We start from the raw sequence: 20,517 nt of genomic DNA on the forward strand, positions 1-20,517 counted from the left end.
TTGTTAGACTGAGTCAGCCTTGTCACATTTGTTGCATTTCCTCATGGTGGAGTTACGTATTGCCTCCTTTCTCTTCCAGTCCTTCTTGTCTTCATTGTACCGTTTCTATAAACTACACGGCGCACGCTGATTGGCTGAAGCGCAGCGTCGCCACCAGCGGACCAATCAGCGTGGGCCACGGTGAGATTTTTCGATCTACTTTTGTGGCAGACGCAGCGGCAGCAGTCTGTTTGTGTTGCTAACTGGGGAGACGAGCAGAGAGTAGCTAAAACCATGAGACCGCTTTTACTTGGTGAGTGAAAACAGCAACAGATTTCCTACTTCTATTTAATGTAATGTTTGTGAATTTGTTAATGTTAGGTGTATTTAACTGTTTTTCCGTTACTCTGGTTAGCTTGAATAGCTAAGTTAAGGTGCACAGAGCAGTGCCAGGCCTCCGCTATCGTTTAATCAGTTAATTAATAAACGTTAATTTCCCTTGCTTTTACATACATTTGCAATAATTCTGCATATAAAGTGTATTTAAATGGGCTTACGATGTCCTGTCAGTGCTTACTTTAGCTGGTCTGACTATCTAATTGAACACATTTGAGCATACATTGTTGAGAGTAAACCATTTGTATCTTCATCTTCATCTTCTCCTTCAGGAGTGTTGGGCTGCTCCCTGGTCCTGTCTGTCCAAGCCTTTTACTCAGCTAGTGATGATGTTGTTGAGCTCACCCCCTCCAACTTCAACAGGGAGGTGATCCAAAGTGACAGTCTGTGGCTGATTGAGTTTTACGCTCCCTGGTGAGTCTATGTAATTTTGGTGGCCATTATTCAGTGATAACAAGTGTCCTCAGATCAACCAAGTTGTGACACAGTGACCGTAGTTTCAATATAAGCATCTTACATTGACTCAGTGATGTTTGAGTCATCTGTTTGTAATTGCTCCTCCTCACCGAAACATTAACCTTATGATCTGAAGAGACTGTGGAGGCTTGTATGCAAATCTGATAGCTCCTCCTTGGGTTGGATTGCAGTTACACAGTTTGAGATTATTTGTAGAGCATAATCTCATTCAAAGCACCTTACAGAGGGGTAAAAACAGTAGAAAATATGTTTCAGCATAGATCCTGTCAGACAGCATGCATACATACATACACACATACACTCAACACAACAAACTAAAAGCTAAACTAAACTAAGAAAATGACTTGAGTTCCTTCTTAAAAGTTGCCAGATTTTGATTGAACTATGGGAATTGGGAGGGAATAGCTGTCCTGTGACCTGAGGCCGGACCATTATGTGCTTTATATACCAGGAGCAAAGTCAATTCTGTAATGAACAAGTAGCCAGTGGAGATGTGCACACCTGAAGTCTATGTACATTAAAAGGTGTTAAATATTCACTGGATGTGTTTAATATTGGATCATTTGGTTCTGTGACTAATAGGAGCGACAAGTACTTGTGATGTATTTTGAACACATTCAGCAGCCCCGTACTGAATGACTGACTGACTTTAGGAATATCTCCTGATAAAATCAAATGTTTCTGGACTTGAATACTGTTTGTCATCCATCTATCTCATTTCCACCGATTTCTAACTCATGAAGTGTGTCTATATTGTAAAACTAGATTACTAGCAATAAAACAGTTTAATCTTTTGTTCCTCCCACCTTCTCCACTGTTTGTCATCACAGGTGTGGACACTGTCAAAATCTGACTCCAGATTGGAAGAAGGCTGCTACTGCCCTCAAGGTAAACAAAACGTCTCTGGTCATCTTGCCATTTATTACCAGTTGGGCTGCAGACTGACTGACTGACAGACTTTGTTGTATCAGCTGAAACATTTTCAGTGAAAAAGCTTCAACCGTTCATCAGTTATTGAAAAACATTTCCTAGTCCTGTCAGAGCTGGGCATCGATGACAAAATCAAATATCAGCATATTTTTAGTGAATACTGCTATTGGCAATATGACAATATGATTATGATGATGTGCTTTCACTAGATATTTAGACATAGGAAACAATTACTTAATAATCAGGCAGATATAATGGCCATGCAGGTACACTAGAGGCATTCATTGTTCATTTCACTCAGCTAAAACAAACAAATTAGTTGAGAAAATTGTTTCATTTTACTACTTTGTATCATTAAAGACCAGGACCAAAAAGACAACACTGAAGCTGATTATTAAGCTGTAGCTCACAACTTTGAGAATGACAGCAAACGGAGGCGTGAGACGGAGACAGAGGCAGATATGGGACTGTAGTCAAATATTAATGAATACTATCAACTTTGTTCCAGATAAAAACAAGACTCACTGTTTATTTCATGGAATGTGCTTTTCCGCACAAAGTTATCACCTCTAATATTATTTATCTAAATAACATTGTGTGTATTATTCTGCATACATAAGTAACTGTTGCACGTGTTCATTCACATGCTTGAAAAATGTCATGTGAAGAAAATGATTAACAGGCTTGCTATATTTTGCTGGAAGTAAAAGTTGAGACTGCACACTCCAGCCTATTTGTTCTGAAAACCTTCAGGGTATTGTCAAGATCGGTGCAGTAGATGCAGACCAGCACAAGTCACTGGGTGGTCAGTATGGCGTCAGAGGTTTCCCCACCATCAAGGTCTTTGGAGCCAATAAGAACAAGCCAGAGGAGTACCAAGGTACAGACAAAACCACTGTACCAAACAAATAGCTTCTGTTGCTCAATACGCAGCTTTGTGATTTTGATTTTTTTTTTTTTTCTTCCTCTACAGTGACCATACCAAGCCCTGTTAAAAAGCTTTTCTGAAAAGATAACTATAATCATTTCTATCAGAATAGTTTAGCAGAAAGGGGATGTAGGTGTCAAAGAGGCAACATACCTTTTTGCTTTGAAGTTATTGTGAGGCAGACTGAGGTTCTATAATCAAGTATTGTTTTTGGCTGCAATGACTGACCTCTGCATGCCTTCACCCTTCAGGCGGACGCAGTAGCCAGGCCATCGTGGACGGAGCCATGGACGCTTTGCGCTCTCTGGTGAAAGAGAGGCTGAGCGGCAAGTCTGGCGGCTCTGGCTACAGCAAACAGGTAGATACAGTAGTAAACATGTGCAGAAGCTTTTTGTTGCAGTTATTTGAAATTGGAAATATCAAACGCTTCAGTGAACATGGTTAAATAACATTCAACTGTCTTCCAGCAGAGCGGCGGAGGCAGTAAAAAGGATGTGGTCGAGCTCACTGATGACAACTTTGACAAGATGGTGCTGGAGAGTGATGACGTGTGGATGGTGGAGTTCTTCGCACCCTGGTGTGGACACTGCAAGAAGTGAGTTGCAAAAGTTGCAAAAACTAAACAGTGTTTCTTTCTGGAAACAATGTCCCAGTAAGTCTGGATAATCCACAGGGCTCACTGAAAACACTTAATTGTAACTATTACTTCAGTAGAAACTAATCCCTATTAAAAATGTTCAGTGAGATCTGAGCTATTGCAACACCTTTTTTAAATTTGAAGATAGTACATTTTCTACATTTGAAGTCAGTATTTCAGAAGCTCTACTGTGGATTTAATTCTTTAAGTATATCATCATCAGTTTTTCTTAACCATCGCTTTTATGGTCAATAGCCTGGAGCCTGAGTGGGCAGCTGCAGCCACAGCTGTAAAGGAGCAGACCAAGGGCAAAGTTCGCCTCGGAGCTGTAGATGCTACTGTGCATCAGACTGTGTCCAGCCGCTACGGGGTGAGTAAGAATCGATAAGTTAATGTGGTACATTGGTGCACAAATACAACTGTACTAGTCGACGCAAAACAAAAGTGAGAACCAGCACTGCTCAGTTCAAACACTACTGCACAATAGGATACAAAGTGGGAAATATTTTGCCACAGCTGCTAAGCTTGTCTATCCCTGTTTTAGCCATCATATAAGTTTAATAAATCTGAAATAGCCAAATTAGTCGGTGAACATGATAATCCACCGGCCACTAAGCCCAGGGACAAAGGTTTATCTGCTTTGAATATGTGGCTTTGACCTCGAAACATGCCTGCTTGTAAAGTTTGAAATGCGAAGTCTTTGCTTATACTTACATGCTCTTCTTACTGGCATTGGACATTGAATTAAAGTCTGCAGCATTTTAGTAGAATATGTCTGTTACTGTCCAAACAAAGCTATGAAACTATGTTGTTAGTATGGAGTAAGTCAGACCATACTAATTAAATCAGGCTGACTTTGCCTGAGGAAATCCAGCTTCAAAGTCAAAAGTCAACTAACAATCTAACAGTTGTCTTGCTACTGAATGTCACTCAGACGTATCATATAGAATAATTAAAAGATATCTTTCCTATAATGAATCACTAATTAAATATCAATATGCAACTGAATTTAAGGCAATTATTCACAGAACTGAAGCAATATGTGTGTTTTGTGTGTGTAGATCCGTGGATTTCCCACCATCAAGATTTTCCGCAAAGGCGAGGAGCCTGAAGACTACCAAGGAGGCCGCTCCCGTGGTGACATCATTGAGAGGGGTTTGGATCTGTTTTCTGACCACGCCCCTTCTCCTGAACTGCTGGAGGTCAGTACACTTCATTCATGTATGGAAGTTCGTAGTGCTGATATTAAACTAAAATTAGACTTGAAGGGCCAAAAGACTATCATCTTTTAAATGTCAGTTTTTCAACTTCTAATCCGTTCATTAACACCACCACCATGTCTGACCAGACGAATAAAAGAAATTCATAAGAATTCCCATAAAACGTTAAATTTGCGGGTATTGTAAATAAGACGGTGTAGTCCCTCATTCGTCCAGGAGTGTTCTAGAACTAGAACTAGAACTAGAAATTTAAGCTACTCTGTTACATAAGCCCTGCCCTCAGGAAGGAATCTGCCTGAGTATCTGTTAATTAGCTAGTTTCACCTGAAACTGACCTAATTGTTTCCAAGATGGCCCAGTAATCAGGCCTATTGTTTTCTGGCTGCATCTACCTCATCACTGTTAAGTACCTGATTAGCATGTGATTGGTGTGACGAAGGTGTTAATACACTGTGATAGACTTTGGGCAGATTGAATCTCAGACCACCATTTCTGTTCAAAGAGGGGTTTTCTTTTTTCACAAAAATGGCTTCCTTGATGCCCCGTTCAAACCAACTCTTCTCTCTACTTAGAATCTTCACCTCGCTGTCTTCAAATGTGTGGTTTGTAGCTTTTAGATGCAAATGCACGGCGCTCTGTAATCCTGAGTTAGCGTGTCGTCTGTGATGATAAAGTCTTTTGTGAAGTGGCTGTTTGGTCTCACCTATGTACCGTTCTTTGCAGTTTTCCTCACTGCATTGAATTGAATAAACTACATTGCTCTGTTTCTGTGTGGGCAACTTGTCCTTAGGGTGAACGAGTTTCTGTCTTAAAGTGTTGCCTGGTTTAAAGAAAACAGGAACATCGTGCTGTCTAAAGATCCTTTTTGTAGTTTTTCAGTCCAGATACATAAGGAATGGAGACACCGTTCCTTCTTGGTTCTGTTACACTTTTGTCCTGTTTTTTGGCTCTTTTAACTTTGTCCAAGTAGGATAACCACAGGCTGAGAGTGCATTCTGGACATGCCTTTCCTCTTTCTTCTTACCCTCTGAGCCGGTGGGCACTTCTTGGGCTCTGTGTTGTAATGATGTAATGCAGTGTCCAGATGACTACGACTGAAACCTTTTCTATGGTGTATTGTAAATGTTTGTCTCTCAGATCCTCAATGAAGACATCTTGAAGAAGACCTGTGAGGACAGTCAGTTGTGCATAATTGCTGTCCTGCCACACATCCTGGACACAGGTAAGACCAGACACACACAGACATCTGACGTTGAACATGTTAAATAGTTCAGAAATGTAATCTTAACGAACACTAAATCAATTTAAAAAAAAAAAAAAAAAAGCTGATGTAGGTTTGCACTGCGTGTCAACAACAAACACTGAACTTTTGGGGGCACTACAATGCAGTTGATGAGTTATCTTTAATGTGATTACAGTTCACTGGAATTTTATTTGAATTGATATACTTTATTATTCAATTGCTAATCAAAAGCAGAAGTACTGCTGAAAAGTAGTGGTGTGGGGATATTTCTTACTCCAAAGACAGATTCATTATAAGACCCTTTTTTAATTCTTGAATCACTCACCATCCACTGTCCTTGCATCTCAACAGGCGCAGCAGGTAGGAACGGCTACCTGGAGGTGATGATGAAGATGTCTGAGAAGTACAAAAAGAAGATGTGGGGGTAAGGATGAGAGACCAATCATGGATTGCCATTCATATGACTAATTATGGCTAACTAACAGCCTGCTCTCCCTTTTGTCAGCTGGCTGTGGACTGAGGCTGGAGCTCAGATGGAGCTGGAGGCCTCTCTGGGTATTGGTGGATTTGGCTACCCTGCCATGGCCGCCATCAACACACGCAAGATGAAATTTGCTCTGCTCAGAGGTTCCTTCAGTGAGACTGGCATTCATGAGTTCCTCAGGTAGGGGGGTGGCTGTCGTCTAATCTTTTTTTTTTTTTTTTTTTTTTTTTTTTCCCCACCGCTGCAAGAATCAAAATACAAATACGCTTCAGAGTAAGCTGAATGATGGTGCTCATGTGGTTCATATTCTCTTCAGGGAGCTTTCTGTGGGCCGTGGCTCAACTGCCACATTTGGAGGTGGCGCCATGCCCAAGATTCACTCTGTTGAGCCCTGGGACGGCAAAGACGGACAGGTGAGTGGGAGCATCACAGTCGTCTCATAGTCAGATTTTCTTATTATATGTACAGATGGTAGCAGATTTGAGTCCTTCAACAAATCCGCGTTAAACTGGGCAAACACTGTATGTTTTTTTTTTTTTACACATTTTTTACATTACGTAATCAGGGGCGACCAATTTGGGGTTAAAATGGGCCTTACTGCATACAGTGTCTGCCCGGCCTAATACAAAAAACCTCTACTTGCTCCTTGCTGTCTCTGTAAAGCAGTCATGAACACAGAAGAATATGTCAAACAGTGTTATGTAATACGGCAGTAGGAGTGCTCCCAAAAAATCCAGATGTTTTCTCACAGAATGAAAGTCCATTTGTAGTTCTTAGTCTCAATTTAAGAAGAGACCAGAGTTTTTATGTATTGCAGACAAACAGTCCAGCAAAAAACACAAATTTTTTTTAAGCTCTACTGATAATAATTTGACGTTTGTATTCTATAAATGAGTTGAAGTGAACATTTTCATGCTTCTCCCCATCTTTGCTAACAGTTTGTCTTTATTTTGTACTCATTGTCAACCACAGCTTCCTGTGGAGGAGGACTACGACCTCAGTGATGTAGACCTGGACGACGACTTTGATAAGGATGAGTTATGAGCCCAAAGGGGCAGGATCTAATCCAGATTGGCTTGGTTGGATCTGGTCTGGTCTGGTCCTGCGCGACCCACCTCCCCTCTCCTGTGGACGAATAGAAGGCCCGGTCGCCCAGTTACTGAAATACTCCAGAAAAGACACACGAGAGACACCTGCAGTTTCTCACATCATCTTTGTCAGTCACACAAGGACAGGAGGGTGGGGGGCGTGTGTCGTGTCCCTGGAGTGAACTCGGCCTCACATACCTGCTGAACTAGAAGCTGCATATTTATACAGCCCCTGCCAGCTGAGGAGAGGAGGGAGGAGGTTCTGAATGTGGCATTTCTGTTGTTCAGTCTTTTTCAAACATTGTTCCCCTCTCCACTCTTCAGCTCGAGCACCTATTTTAAGATGTGGACTTGTCAAAGTAACACTTCAATGTCCAACCTGATGTGACTATATATAAAACAAAGTTTTTCTTTTTTTTTTTCTCTTTTTAAACCAGTAAGTGTGAATCTTGGTGGGTTTGCATCATGTCCAGGACAAGGGGATACTGTGGGACTTCTTGTGTAGATTTTTCTTACACGACTTTATTTCAATTGTGTGAAAACAAAACATTTTTGTTACAAAAATAAAAAGGAATAAAAACAATCACGGCCTCCTTATTCACGTAAACTGTTACATTATCAGAAAACGCATATCACCGAGCACATGCAATACCAAAGGCATATAGAACTTGTTCAGAACAGCAAGTTGTTAAGTTACAGTTGACATCCTGAACAACAAGTCACTTTTCAACACAGTTAAGTCAAATCAAATTATATGAAGTGATGTAATTAGTTTCCTCTTAGTGTAACATAATGGGAGTCATAATACTTGTGAGCACATAATCCAGTCAGTATAAATATATGATATGGCACTTCTACTTACGGAGAACAGGTAAAAACGATTTCAAGGCAAGAGAGCTTTGGAAAAGCAGAAAAACTGAATACCTGAACTGAAAGCACGTCATAGTCCACAGAAAAGGAGCCACATTGACAAAAGAGAAGTATCCATTAATGTAAACATTAAAACATGGGAGTGTTGTTAAAATGAAAGGATTGTCTGTTGAGGGGGGTGTGATGACGGCCGAGCCTCTACCAGGTGAACAGCAGAAAGCTGGATGGATGTGGGTTTGTGATTGCGTATTCGAGAGTGTGTGTCTGTCTTTGTCTCTGTCCTCACAGCTGACGAGAGGCTCCCTGATCCGACTGCAGCAGTCTGACAATGGACGGGTCGCTCTTGGCACCTTTAATGAACTCCTCCAAAGACAATCTACCTGTGAAGCAGAGACCAAAAAAATATTCACAGTCAGCAGCAGTCGATGTCGATGTGATGGAGGGGTGAATCATGCAGCAACCACCCACTGAAATCAACAGCAAAGCTTCTGATGTTCCTTTTGAGCTTACATGCCTAAAATCTAATCACTGCTGCCCAAGTGATCACAGTACGGGCAAAGTACACAAAATCTTTTAAATAAATTACAATAAACTCGCATTAACATTTCTATGACTGAATGATTGAGTCATTCATAGCTGTCATGTCACATCAACCAGCAGGTGATGCTGTTGTGCTATTTTCATGTAATTCAGCAATTATTTGGGTGTATTGATTAGCACAAAAAGTAGGAATTGGCAACACTAAAAAAAAAAAATGTTTTAATTGAAGTATCAATATTAGTGATGCCAACACTGAATATTGTTTAAAAGATTATGAAAATAATAGTACCTCCTTTTAGTAAGTAATTTCTAAGGAATTCTAATTGGTACTGGCCATAATAACTGTATAATTATTAATGAAATTACATTAAATGAGTAAAATATGTCTATACACATAAAATCTAATTATTACTTTATTATTACTTATTATATTACTATAAATATTTCTATTATCTGGGATTCTTGTCTAAACGGGACAACTACATATTTAGCAACACATTAAAATGTAGAACGAATGAAAGTGAATTTTATATCTGCAAAAACCTTGCAAAAGTATTAAAAGTGATGAAATGTTTTAATCTGTATTACAACCAAATGAGCTGCAGTTATGAGATATTCATTATTTTGATATCATTTAGCCATCCCTAACAGCAGGCATCCTTGTACTATTTTAATATTTTACATCTTACTTACTTAGTAAAATTTCTAAGCAAACAATGGTAAACACTGCAAAATAAAACTGACACTGGCAGTAAATGTTGCAAATATTCCTGTGGCTTTATATAAGTTTTGACTACTACAAAGATAAAATAATAATAATAATAAACTTTATTTATTCAGTACTTTCAGTAAGTTGCAAAGTGCTTTACATGGTTGAACCAGGATTAAAACATTACAGGACAGCGAAGCAAATAAAATCAGACAATTAAAAAAATACAAAAATAAAATGGAATAAAATACCCAACAATAATGTAAGATAAAAACAATAATAAAAAACAGATAACACATGTTGGAAATAAAACAGTGTGCTAGCATTAATAAAAAGGTTTTTTTAAAGATAAGTTTTGAGTGATTTAAAAGTTGTGATTGATTGTGCAACAGTACGCCATAATTTGTTTAATTTGCTGTCACACAGCATCTGGGTTAACTGAGTTTTGGTGGATTTACCCTCCACTGCAGCTGCAGCCGTAGGCCTGGTCTGTGGTGCCACGCGATGTTATAAAACTTGAGCCTGAGACACAGTTTGACCTTCTAATTCAAAACAAACTGAGCTGCCCACTGCCATATGAATAGCTCTACATATCTTACCGAGATGTGACATGTCACAAACCTTCAGAACAGTAAGACTTGGGAAATGCTTAGGTACATATCACATGGGTGTAGCATCACCGTTTCACACTAAATGTCAAACCACTGGCATCGAGGTGGCTCAGCAGGCTCAGATGCAAAAGGCTGTTAATGATCTTGTGAGTCGTGTTCGTGTTATGTCGTGTTGTTATGTGACATCCTATTTCTCTCTCTGTTGTCCGTCTTCCATATTTCCTGTTACTCACCAAACTGCTCTGTGATGGTAAGTGTATAATGTCAAAGACTATTACATAACTAATCTTTCATGATACTGCTATATTTTTGCTGCCTTCTCCTAACCAGTGGAACTGAGTAGCTAAGTCATGTTAGTTTACTTTTGTTTTTCAAGTTTCGCTTTGAGTCACGGAGGACCAGCATACTCATACTCATACGCTTTACTTTAAGTCCCCCTATTTAGCATTTCTAAGAAGTATACAAACATTTAATAAACACACTATAATGTTAAGTGTTTATTAATGCACAGCATTTGTCAGAAATGATAACTTCCCCTATTAAACACATTTTATATTATTACAACTGTGTTTTACTATATTGTCATTCATTATCTGTTTATAAACCAGCCTCCACTAATGGGTGCCCACAGAAGGAGTTATAGTTGTTGACAAATGCATTAATAAACACTTTTATCTGCTTACAACTACACCAATTATTAAAACCATTTATTAACCATTTATGAAATGTTTATATAGTGCTTATAAAAGCTAATTAAATTAACTTAAAGTAAAGTGTTGCCAAGGACTTTTGGTCTGCAATAAACTCTTCCCAAAAGCATGCACAAAAAACAAAACACCAGTCTTACCATCATTGTCAATGTCCATCTGTCTAAAGATCTTATCTGTCCTTTTTTCTGGTGTTGATTCATCCTCGGGCATCTTCATCACTGATGACACCATCTTGTAAATTGCCTATAAAGGAGCGTAAGAATGATTGCTGTTATGTGCATATTAATTTGGTTGGTTGTCTGTGTGAAGCTTTGAGGCAGAAAAGATGAAAAATAACATATTCGTAACATCTTTCGTCTGAATGCTTTGACCTGTTTTCTGTTGCTACCTCGTAATGATGGTGTTCTAGCAACTAAATCCTGCTGTCACACTCACAGTAAGTCATCTTCAAAAACTATACACATTTCAGATCATGTAAAGGTCTGTGGCTTTGATGAGAGAAAGAGGTTTTGCTGGAAAACAGAAAGCATTCTACAGCAACAAAAGCACTGATGCTTTTGAGTGGGTTTTTTTTTTACATTCATTTGTATCCACAAACACAACGGACTGAGCCAATATTGATATGGCCCTGCAGGCTGCTCAGCTCACCATATTAGAAGAGTAAATATAGCCACAGTGATAAGAAAATACAGAAAGGGCAGCCTGTATCCATGATGTGAGGTGAAAATACCTTATGAATTCAGACCTGCAAATGACACAGATAAAATGCAGCAACACAAGGAATTAGCACTGAAACAGTTAGTGGATTAATCAATAATCGGCAACTATTTTGATAAGTGATTAATTGTTTCAGCAATTTATCAAGTAAAAATATTAAATAGTTCTCAGTTCCAGCTGCTAATTTATGAGGATTTGCTACTTTTCTTTGTCTTTATGTGATAGTAAACTGAATAACTTTAGGTTTTGGACTGTTCGGACAATACACTAGAAGACGTCAAGTTGGGATTAAGGAATTTGTGACATAATTTTTCATTATTGTCTGACATTTTATAGATCACACAATTAATCTATTAATCAAGAAAATAAATTGCAAGTAATTGATGATGAAAATGTTATCTGCAGCCCGACTAGGAATAAAAAAAACTGTTTAGTTTAGTTTTAGTTTTATATGAATTACATTTCATATTTTATGTATATACTGTAGATTCATCTTAAAATGTGCTAACGGAAAGGAAATGTGATTAAATATCTTCCTTCTCCCTCTCCTTTTCTGGGTTCAGATTTTTACTCCTACAATCCTTCTATTTGAATAATCATTGTATAATATCAGCTACATTTTAGGGTCTGTATGAAAAACAGATGCACTGCTGGAACCTCATCAGGTAACATTTATCTCAGATGATGCAGAGTAACGCTGAAGAGACTGGTATATACAGCATATTCATCCATGAGGAAACCCTATTCTGTAGTATTAGTCATATAGTGTGTCCTCACCTGAACTATCTCCAGCATCTCTGCCCGGCTGATGTACCCATTCCCGTCCAGGTCGTACATGCTGAAGGCCCAGCGCAGCTTCTGCTCCAGCCCGCCACGAGACGTCACACTCAGAGCGATGATGAACTCCCTGAAGTCGATGGTAGCATCACCGTTGGTGTCAAACGTGCGGAAGACATGCTCAGCGAACTTTGAGGCGTCTCCATAGGGGAAGAAGTTGGCATAGATCTTCTTGAACTCCTCCACAGTCAGGTGACCGGTGGGACAGTCCTTGAGGAAGCCGCGGTACCACTCCTGCAGCTCGTGGTCGGTGAACTCTGTGTTTTCTCTCAGATCGTTCAGGACCTCGGGTCGCAGCTTGCTGTTCTGTTTCCCCATGACACAGCACTGTCAGGCAGGCAGATAGCTGGGCTGGTGTCTGTACCCTCACCTTTCACTTCTCCACTCTCCCTGTGCTTTTACTCTCCACGTCGCTGGCTGCTCGGCTTTCTCTGCTCCTGCAGGAGACCAACAACCCTCATTAATATCCTTGTGTGAATATCATAAATTATTAATTGGTTCGATAATTCCTCTCAGCTTGCAGCAGTGTTTTCTCATAAAACATGTGCTGAGGGATAAATCTTGACAGTTGAGAGTCGATACACAGGAGAAAAATAGAGATAAGATTACAACTCAGATGTCATGAGGTTATAATATGTGTATCTATGTGTGTGTGTGTGCTGGGGGTGGGGGTAGCCTGGTCTCCGTGGATACTGTATGAATCCTCTGGCAAGGTGATAATTTATTGACCCTTCACTGCATGGTGGAGGGACAAGTGTCCTGGGGCATTGTAATTCTCAATAAAGCCCCTTTCCAATAGGTCAGGCAGATACTAACTGTTGTTACTGAGAAGGCCAGATATTCACCTCAACAATAATCCCCATCTTTATATGAAAGTTCATGCACTGATTAAAAAGAAACACAAATGATGGCTAAAAAAAATACCAATGCAAACAAGGACACTGAAGCATTTGACCACCTGGGCCTATTCACCTTTAGTTTCTGTGGTTTGTCTAAATTCTGTTTCCATGGTTATATTCTGCTAAATCAGTTTATTCATGTATGCAGGGATATTCATGATTGGGGATATGAGGATGCATAAAAACAACACATCCAGAATAAAACCATAACAGCATAAAATGTATTAGATGGGACTCTTTGTGCATGCAACCCACTGATGAATCAGAGGTAAACATGGGTGTGTTGGTAAGCAAAAAGGTTATGACACTTGCCAGTTTTAATACAGATTTTTTTAAGTTAACAAGGGGTGGTGGGGGCCGACTTAAGTGACCAAGAAAATATTTGTTTCATATATTTTGTCAGCAAGGGAAAAGTGGTATAATGACATGCATTTATTAGCAGTTTACATGACGAAATGAAATCCATCCATCTGTTTATACTCCTAAATAACCTCAAACATTTTCAGTATTAACCATCTAAAATTTGTATTTCATAGGAGGTTTGAGAGCAGGCTCACCTTTAGTGTGTGTGCCCCTGTGTGAAAGAAGGAAAGAGAAAGAACCAAAAGAAAGAGAAAAAGATCAACATGGTTCAGAATGTAAAAAATGATTAAAGAAGTAAAAACACATGATGGCTGAGCTAATCTTTTACAACATGTATCTGGTAAAGTGTGTGTGAGAGGGACAGAAAGAGAGATGTGCGGGGGCAGGGAGGAAAAAAGAATGGAAAAAGTATGACACATAGAAAGAAAAACTATTTCCAGCTATACTATGTGAGCTGCTTTGCTAATACCTGTGGTTCATTACATAATAATCCCTCTGAATAACACCTCCACTTCTCTGAGTTACCTATAATGAATGTATCTGAGAGAGAGAGATGTATTATCCTCATGTTCTCTCTCTTTCAATCATTGAAATCCCATCGCTCTTGTGTTACTGGCACCAGAACAATTCTATCGGGCGTAGAACAAATGAGAGCAGTGTAATTTCCTGCGGATTTATGAATCGAAGTCACAGAGTAACATGAGAGGCAGGCAGGTTTACGAAACAGCCAGTGACAAAAACTCTTAACAATGTCACTCAGGCTTATGGATGGAAAATAAATCAATGGAACCAGATGCACAACACATTAATAAGGTTTATTTCTTATTCGTGCACATTATGAAATCAGTAAAGGGCACAGCAGTTCCATAAAGGTTGGAACTACTAAAAACAAATCCCATCATAACCTTCACGAATGAGGCTAAAAATGTTTTCAAACCAGTGGGGTGTGTAAGATTTTGAAAATTACAATGCCATAATATTTAATTGCTATTACATTTAATCCCAGCTTGTTTTTTTTTTTGTTGGAAGTGTTGAAAGAAACAGAACAAGACTTAAGACTAGGCAGTACTTAGGCACAGTGCTGCTTTGAGCTAAATGCTAACATCAGCATGCTAACATGTTCACAAAACAAAGTCTGTACTAAATTTTGTGCCAATCCATCGAGTAGGTGTTGGGATATTTCACTTGATAAGCAGAAAACTTTGAGCTGCTGCTGGTGCTAGGGGAAAAGCAAGGGAATCACCACAGTAATTAGCATTCATCTTCTAGGCACAATGAATGTCTGTTTCATGGCAATTTTTCAAATAATTGTTGATATTATTGAGATATTTCAATCAGGAGTAAAGTGGTGGACGACCAACAGACCAACATTGCTATCCCAGGAAAATAATCTGATACAAATGATACTGGTATAAAACAGAGCAAAAGCCTTTTATTGCATTTTACAATAATAACAACACAATATCATATCATAGGATTTTGTGGTGCCTTATCCAACTTTGTAACAAGGTTGTGAATGTTACTGTGTAGGAGTGACCCACTAGAATAAAAGTGATGCTCACTTTGAGAATATAATGTAATTGTCTGCTGACTATGTTTTAACTGGGCTATGGTATAAATCACACACTGCCCTGCAGGCCTGACCGTTGTCCTTCCGCTCTAACATACAACAGGATGAGGAAGCGGCAGCTCCTTCTCAGCTCTGGGTCACATGGACTTTTCCAGGACAGCTAAGTGTGCAGGCTGAGCTGGAGCAGACATAAATATGGGCGTTGCTATTTATTCCCTCAAACACACAAAGCCACATGAAACCCAGAAGATTCCAGGCTGGAAGACTAAAAAAGTGCTGCCATGATGTTTCAAGAAGCTCTGAGGCTAAATTAAGAGTTTACTTCCAAGAGGAGATAGACGTAATTTGGGGGGGCAGCAAAACATCGTGTACTCTGGTATAGAGGTTGTTAGTTAAAATAATACAAACACACTTATCAAAGATTGTGGGTCGCAAACAACTTTTACAGATTCCACTGACTTCTGAAATATGCTAAAACTAAACTAGAACCCCACTGATAAAGTAGGGGTTGCAATTAAGGCTTATTCCATGTTATTTTAGTTACTTTCTTTTCAGGATAACAGAAACAAAGTAGGGTGATGGTCTTAAGTGTAAACAGTTGCCTTATAATTGTTGTTTTAAACACATATGAAGCAAGAAAACAGTTGAATTGATTTCAGTAAGTTGTGGTTCACTTCATTATCTGCTTCCCTTAATACACTGGGCAATTAGCTTTATGTTATTCATTTTGTGCTTATAAAATGTAAGAGATTCCTACATATGCATACAGGCCTGCATTTGAGACATCACAGGATGTTTTATACGTTTTCACAGCTGGAAACTGGCCACTTCTGGTGTCAGTTTATAAAGTTGCTACTTGGTACAGTGGAAAATGTTTTGAAATGTAATCAGAAATAACTGCTAGATATTGCTCTGACATCTACATGACCTCCTTTGCAGAGAGAATCACGCGCTCACTGCCTTGACTGCTGGAGTTGCAGAATAAGTTTGTAAACTGAACACAGTCTGCGAGCATTGTTTGATACACAACAGCCCCTCGAGATTGCCATTCCACATTCAGTGTTTGCAATTCCCCTCGTATACACAGCAACAGTCTCTCCTTGTCCCCAACCCCTATAGACATCCCTGTTCTGTATGGTCAACTTTTTCCAGTGGGTTCCCTGCCTAATTAGACTGTTTCACAGAGGCTCCGACGTGCAAGTAGCCCCCTCCCCAAGGCTACAGTGGAGATCCTGTAAACCTCCTACCAGGCCAGTTTCACTGCTGTTTGCCATACTTTGGCCCACCCCTTTCCTGGGTAATGGCTTGTCACAACAAAGAACAACTTTTTTCTTTTCCCAGATGCGCATTACTTCATGTTTAGCAAAGAAGACAGTCAGAAAAGGAAAGATGAATGTTTAGATATATATGTATGCACATGACTGGAGATGGGCTGCCAAACTCCCAGTAGTGCATCCATAAAGCATGACACACAGCTGATGGAGCTCATTATGCCTCTGACAGTACATCAGTTAGTAAGTATAGGAAACAAAAGACAACTCAAGTTTGGCAAAGAAATTAAAAAGATTGGCAAATATTTTGATAAGTCATTTTGTAAGCAAAAAAACCTGATTCCAGCTTCTAAATCATGAATATCACTGGTTTTCTTAGTCTTCTATGATAATACATTTCATATCTGGACTGTTGGTCAGACAAAACAACATATCTAAAGATGTCACCGTGCACTTTGGGAAATTGAGATTTTTCAGTATTTTCTGACATTTTATAGACTAATCAAATAATGAAACAAATAATCATAATAATAATAGATAATGAAAATAAGTGTTCATTGCAGTCCTAAAACAGAGTTTGTTCATCGACTGGATACCCCCGCCCCCACCCCCACCCAAAATAGACTACATTTCACAGAACATTTCCCATCCTCATCTCTGCATAAACATGACAGGAAATATTTTTCATGCTGTCTATATTGTGCCTCTTTTGAATGGAATGTAAATCAAACAAACTGATATGGTTCGGTGCACAGAAAGAACAAAGACTTCCAATTTTAGTGGTGCGTATAACCTGTTGCAGTGGATGAGCAGAGCAGCACTGCAGACTGAAGTACTGTGTACTATTGGTAACTAAGACTGCATCAGGTGGGTGAGGAGTAGGTCCAGTGTAAGAGGAAGAAAAAGAGAAAATGAGCTCTCCAGTTATTTTCGCTTTCAGTGCTGCTTTGTGGCAGTTTCTCTGAACTTGTGTCAGAGAAAATCATGCAGTAGATCAAGATGAAGTCCCCTGACACGCCAGTAGTCAAGGCAACAGGATGTAGTGGTAAGACTTATGAGAGGGAGGCAGTGTAACTATCAATCTGGGGCACACGCAGGGCAGGAGATATAGCGAGACTCAAGAGAAACAAGAGCATTTTTTCTGTGTGTGTATATTTCAATTTTTTGCTGCTGTTTCATCTAATGCAACAATTTTCTTATTCTGTTTAGAGTCATCCACAATGATTTCTGCATACTCATTGCTTGATATTGTCCAGTCTACAAACTGTTTTATTGCATAAAATAACAATAATAACTAATAATAATAATAAATACAACTGTTTTGTGAGCAAAAGTTCACAACTGCACAATCATTATGTTTATTTTTATTTTAGTAGTGAGTTTGTAAGAATGTTAGTTTTTCAACTGGTGAGTGGGCTTATTTCAATTTTGATACACACTCTTCACATGTTGGCTTTGGTCTTGCAAGCATAATTATGGCAAGACACAAAGTTTTAAGGGATGGATAGTACCAGAGTAGGCAAACGAGCATGACACACCCTTTAGCTGTAGGTCTTTGTGCATCAATATTGAGTCTTCACAGCATATATTTTTCTTAGGGCTGAGTAATAACTCAGTATTATCATTTATAGACTTTCAGCAGAATCATGTAGTGATTAAATTAATTCAATTCAGTTTTATTTAAATAGCACCAATTCATAACAGAAGTTATCTAAAAAAAATAAATTAAGTTATCATTCTACAAATTTCAGTTGTCCAAAATATTTTTTTCAAGCAAGCTGTAATTCAAAATTACAACAAAAAAAATTAGTTAGTTGGTTATGCTTTATTTATTTAGGAAATCTCATTGGAGATCAAGATCTCTTTTGCAAGACAGACCGGAGAACAAATTACATATACATAAGATCACAACAATACAAATTCATTCACACAAAACAATCACGGCACACACACACACCCCACTACACCATTAGTTAATTATCATATTAATAAGTTATTGAAGTATTTGTTTTACACATATAAAGGTTTGCTCCAACAGTGGAGCACAGCTCATCGCTCTGAACAGTTTTATTTATTTATTTTATGTGGTTGTGCCTACATTTGCATTTTCATTATAAATATTGTGATAATGATTTATACCACATTGCCCAGCCCTACTTTGTCTTCAACTAAATACATTAATATCAATTACACTTATTCAGGATTTGTTTACAGTATGTTTCAAGCTACTTGCAGAATTTATATTGAGTGTTTTTGAGTCTGCCAACTGGGTAATACTTTAAAACAGTACTATCATATTCTGAAGTGTAAATTAGGTGAGATGTAGCTCGGGTTAGTCTTGTATGGGTGTAGTCCTTTTAACACCCTCTTCTGACTTGGGGAAATTGCCTCAGCAGACCAGGGTAGACTAACCGGAGCAGACTGGACATTACAGCCGTTTTAACCACCTCGGTCCCCGAGTATTTTGTTTTCATAAAGTGATGTAAACTTACCTCTTTTAGGAGTAACGGTTGTTTATGAGTCTTCCGGTTGAAAAGCCCACTTCGGTTAAGCCCACTTTGCCACTTTATGACGTCACCAACAGCCTAATTTAACCGTTAACTTAACTTAAAGTATTCTAACCTAACACCTCCTCCTATTGATGAAACTCCACCACGAGAATAATTCAAGATGTTCGAGTGAGTTTTACGACCGTCTGACACTTTCAGAGAAAAATAAGATATGAAGTTTGACCGCAATAGGCTAAATGTCGTTTTTTTTTAAGCTAGGTTCTTATTTAGTCTGTCCTGCCTCCAGTTCTCGGTGTAGCGGCTTTATCGTTTAGTGGAAGATGTGGCACAGAGCTCGGTTTTCATCCGACTTGCCCAAGTGACTACTAAAGGGTTTTCTTTTCTCTTTCAGGGCGATTAAACATACTTCGCCTGGCTGCTGGAGAAGCGAGCCAGCAGTTTGTAATGTTAAAGAATGAGAGTACGTGTCAAAATAAATGTAGCCGTTATTTAAAAGGTATTTTAGAATTATTTGACCAACTTGTAGTTTATGTACTTCAAATCCCCCCGCACACCAGATGGATCCGTCCACACTCGCTGCTTCTTCCATCGTAGAAACAGTCGCAGCAGCGTCCTGTGGAAAATTATCACTGGAGACTATTATTAGCACAATATCTAAAATAAACGGTTCACATTTGAGGGGAAATCTTGATACTAGGCGAAGCACTCAGCAACTGCACCAAACATACACGTTATCATGCAGAAGTCCATTAAAAAAACAGTAATTCTGTTTATATGACATCCTGCAGGCAAGACTTTATTGTCATACTCCTATTATTAAGATGTAACCCCCCAGAGAAATATGCAGAAAGTGTTTTCTTATTGACCTCCTTGGTGGACAGACTTTAATTACAGCCTAAAAAAACACCAGCATCATTATGTGTTCTGATTAATACAAATTGCCACAGATCCCTCTAATGTTAGAAAGCAGTGGTATTACATAATCAAGTTATAACCTAATTTCATCTTGTCCCAGTATGACTTCTCCCTCAGCCTACTCTGAAGATGTACACTAATCGATCAGTACTTATGACAGTAACCTCTATTGTGTAGGCTAAAGTGACACTGCAGGCAGGGTGGTGTGTATGTCAGCATTTCAGTGAGTGGATAAATAATTAACTATGTGTATGTGTTTCTTCCTGAAGCCTGACACCTGTTTCTATAAGCACATGGAGTGTTTATCTCTACCTAAGAGTGAGTACAATACAGACAGGGCGGGGGGTAAGGCAGTGATAAAGTAGTCTGAGGTTACTTTTGTTGTTATTGCCAATTTGTAACTTCATGCTATCACAAGCCTGTTGTTGCTGGAGTGATGTGGATGAAAAACACTGTTGTGACTCCCTTAAAACATCGCTTTAATATATTTTTGAGGGTCAATTTACCATATAAAAAATAAAACACAGCTTATCATGTGGCCACTACAGGTAAAACCATTTTGCATATTATAAAACACCATATGTTAAGGCTATAAACTATAAACCTGTAAATG

At 38.9% G+C, this 20,517-nt stretch overlaps 2 protein-coding genes across 4 annotated transcripts; one reads left to right on the forward strand and one right to left on the reverse strand.

Moving 5' to 3' along the window:
* The first annotated feature begins 131 nt into the window (after positions 1-131).
* Positions 132-7,965, forward strand: pdia6 (protein disulfide isomerase family A, member 6). Of its 2 annotated transcripts, none has more exons than XM_044169960.1 (13): positions 132-292; positions 648-789; positions 1,683-1,740; positions 2,536-2,662; positions 2,962-3,068; positions 3,178-3,305; positions 3,603-3,717; positions 4,409-4,549; positions 5,705-5,789; positions 6,162-6,234; positions 6,316-6,474; positions 6,611-6,707; positions 7,267-7,965. In XM_044169960.1, exons 1-13 carry the CDS (start codon positions 274-276, stop codon positions 7,336-7,338), a joined length of 1,323 nt encoding a protein of 440 aa, XP_044025895.1. In that variant the 5' UTR covers positions 132-273; the 3' UTR covers positions 7,339-7,965. The 2 variants fall into 2 exon arrangements, with proteins under 2 accessions (XP_044025895.1, XP_044025896.1); XM_044169961.1 differs by having other exon boundaries at positions 3,181-3,305.
* On the reverse strand, positions 7,732-19,345 carry hpcal1 (hippocalcin-like 1). 2 transcript variants are annotated; one of them, XM_044169964.1, is made up of 5 exons: positions 18,972-19,345; positions 13,833-13,849; positions 12,317-12,813; positions 10,960-11,065; positions 7,732-8,632 (listed from the first exon to the last, which is right to left on the reverse strand). In XM_044169964.1, the coding sequence occupies exons 3-5, from the start codon at positions 12,692-12,694 to the stop codon at positions 8,535-8,537; spliced, it is 582 nt and encodes a 193-aa protein (XP_044025899.1). In that variant the 5' UTR covers positions 12,695-12,813; positions 13,833-13,849; positions 18,972-19,345; the 3' UTR covers positions 7,732-8,534. The 2 variants fall into 2 exon arrangements, with proteins under 2 accessions (XP_044025899.1, XP_044025898.1); XM_044169963.1 differs by lacking the exon at positions 13,833-13,849 and having other exon boundaries at positions 18,972-19,344.
* Positions 19,346-20,517: the final 1,172 nt, after the last annotated feature.

Source organism: Siniperca chuatsi, linkage group LG16 (assembly GCF_020085105.1).
Source record: "Siniperca chuatsi isolate FFG_IHB_CAS linkage group LG16, ASM2008510v1, whole genome shotgun sequence".
NCBI classification, from domain to species: domain Eukaryota; kingdom Metazoa; phylum Chordata; class Actinopteri; order Centrarchiformes; family Sinipercidae; genus Siniperca; species Siniperca chuatsi.

Coding starts and splice junctions, on each gene's coding strand:
- pdia6 (XM_044169960.1), top strand. Junction 3,718..4,408: donor CTGTGTCCAGCCGCTACGGG/GTGAGTAAGAAT, acceptor TTGTGTGTGTAG/ATCCGTGGATTTCCCACCAT. Junction 4,550..5,704: donor CTTCTCCTGAACTGCTGGAG/GTCAGTACACTT, acceptor TTTGTCTCTCAG/ATCCTCAATGAAGACATCTT.
- hpcal1 (XM_044169964.1), bottom strand. CDS start 12,694: ATGGGGAAACAGAACAGCAAGCTGCGACCCGAGGTCCTGAACGATCTG. Junction 11,066..12,316: donor AGATGCTGGAGATAGTTCAG/GTGAGGACACAC, acceptor GCTCCTTTATAG/GCAATTTACAAGATGGTGTC. Junction 8,633..10,959: donor GATGGACATTGACAATGATG/GTAAGACTGGTG, acceptor TCTGCTTCACAG/GTAGATTGTCTTTGGAGGAG.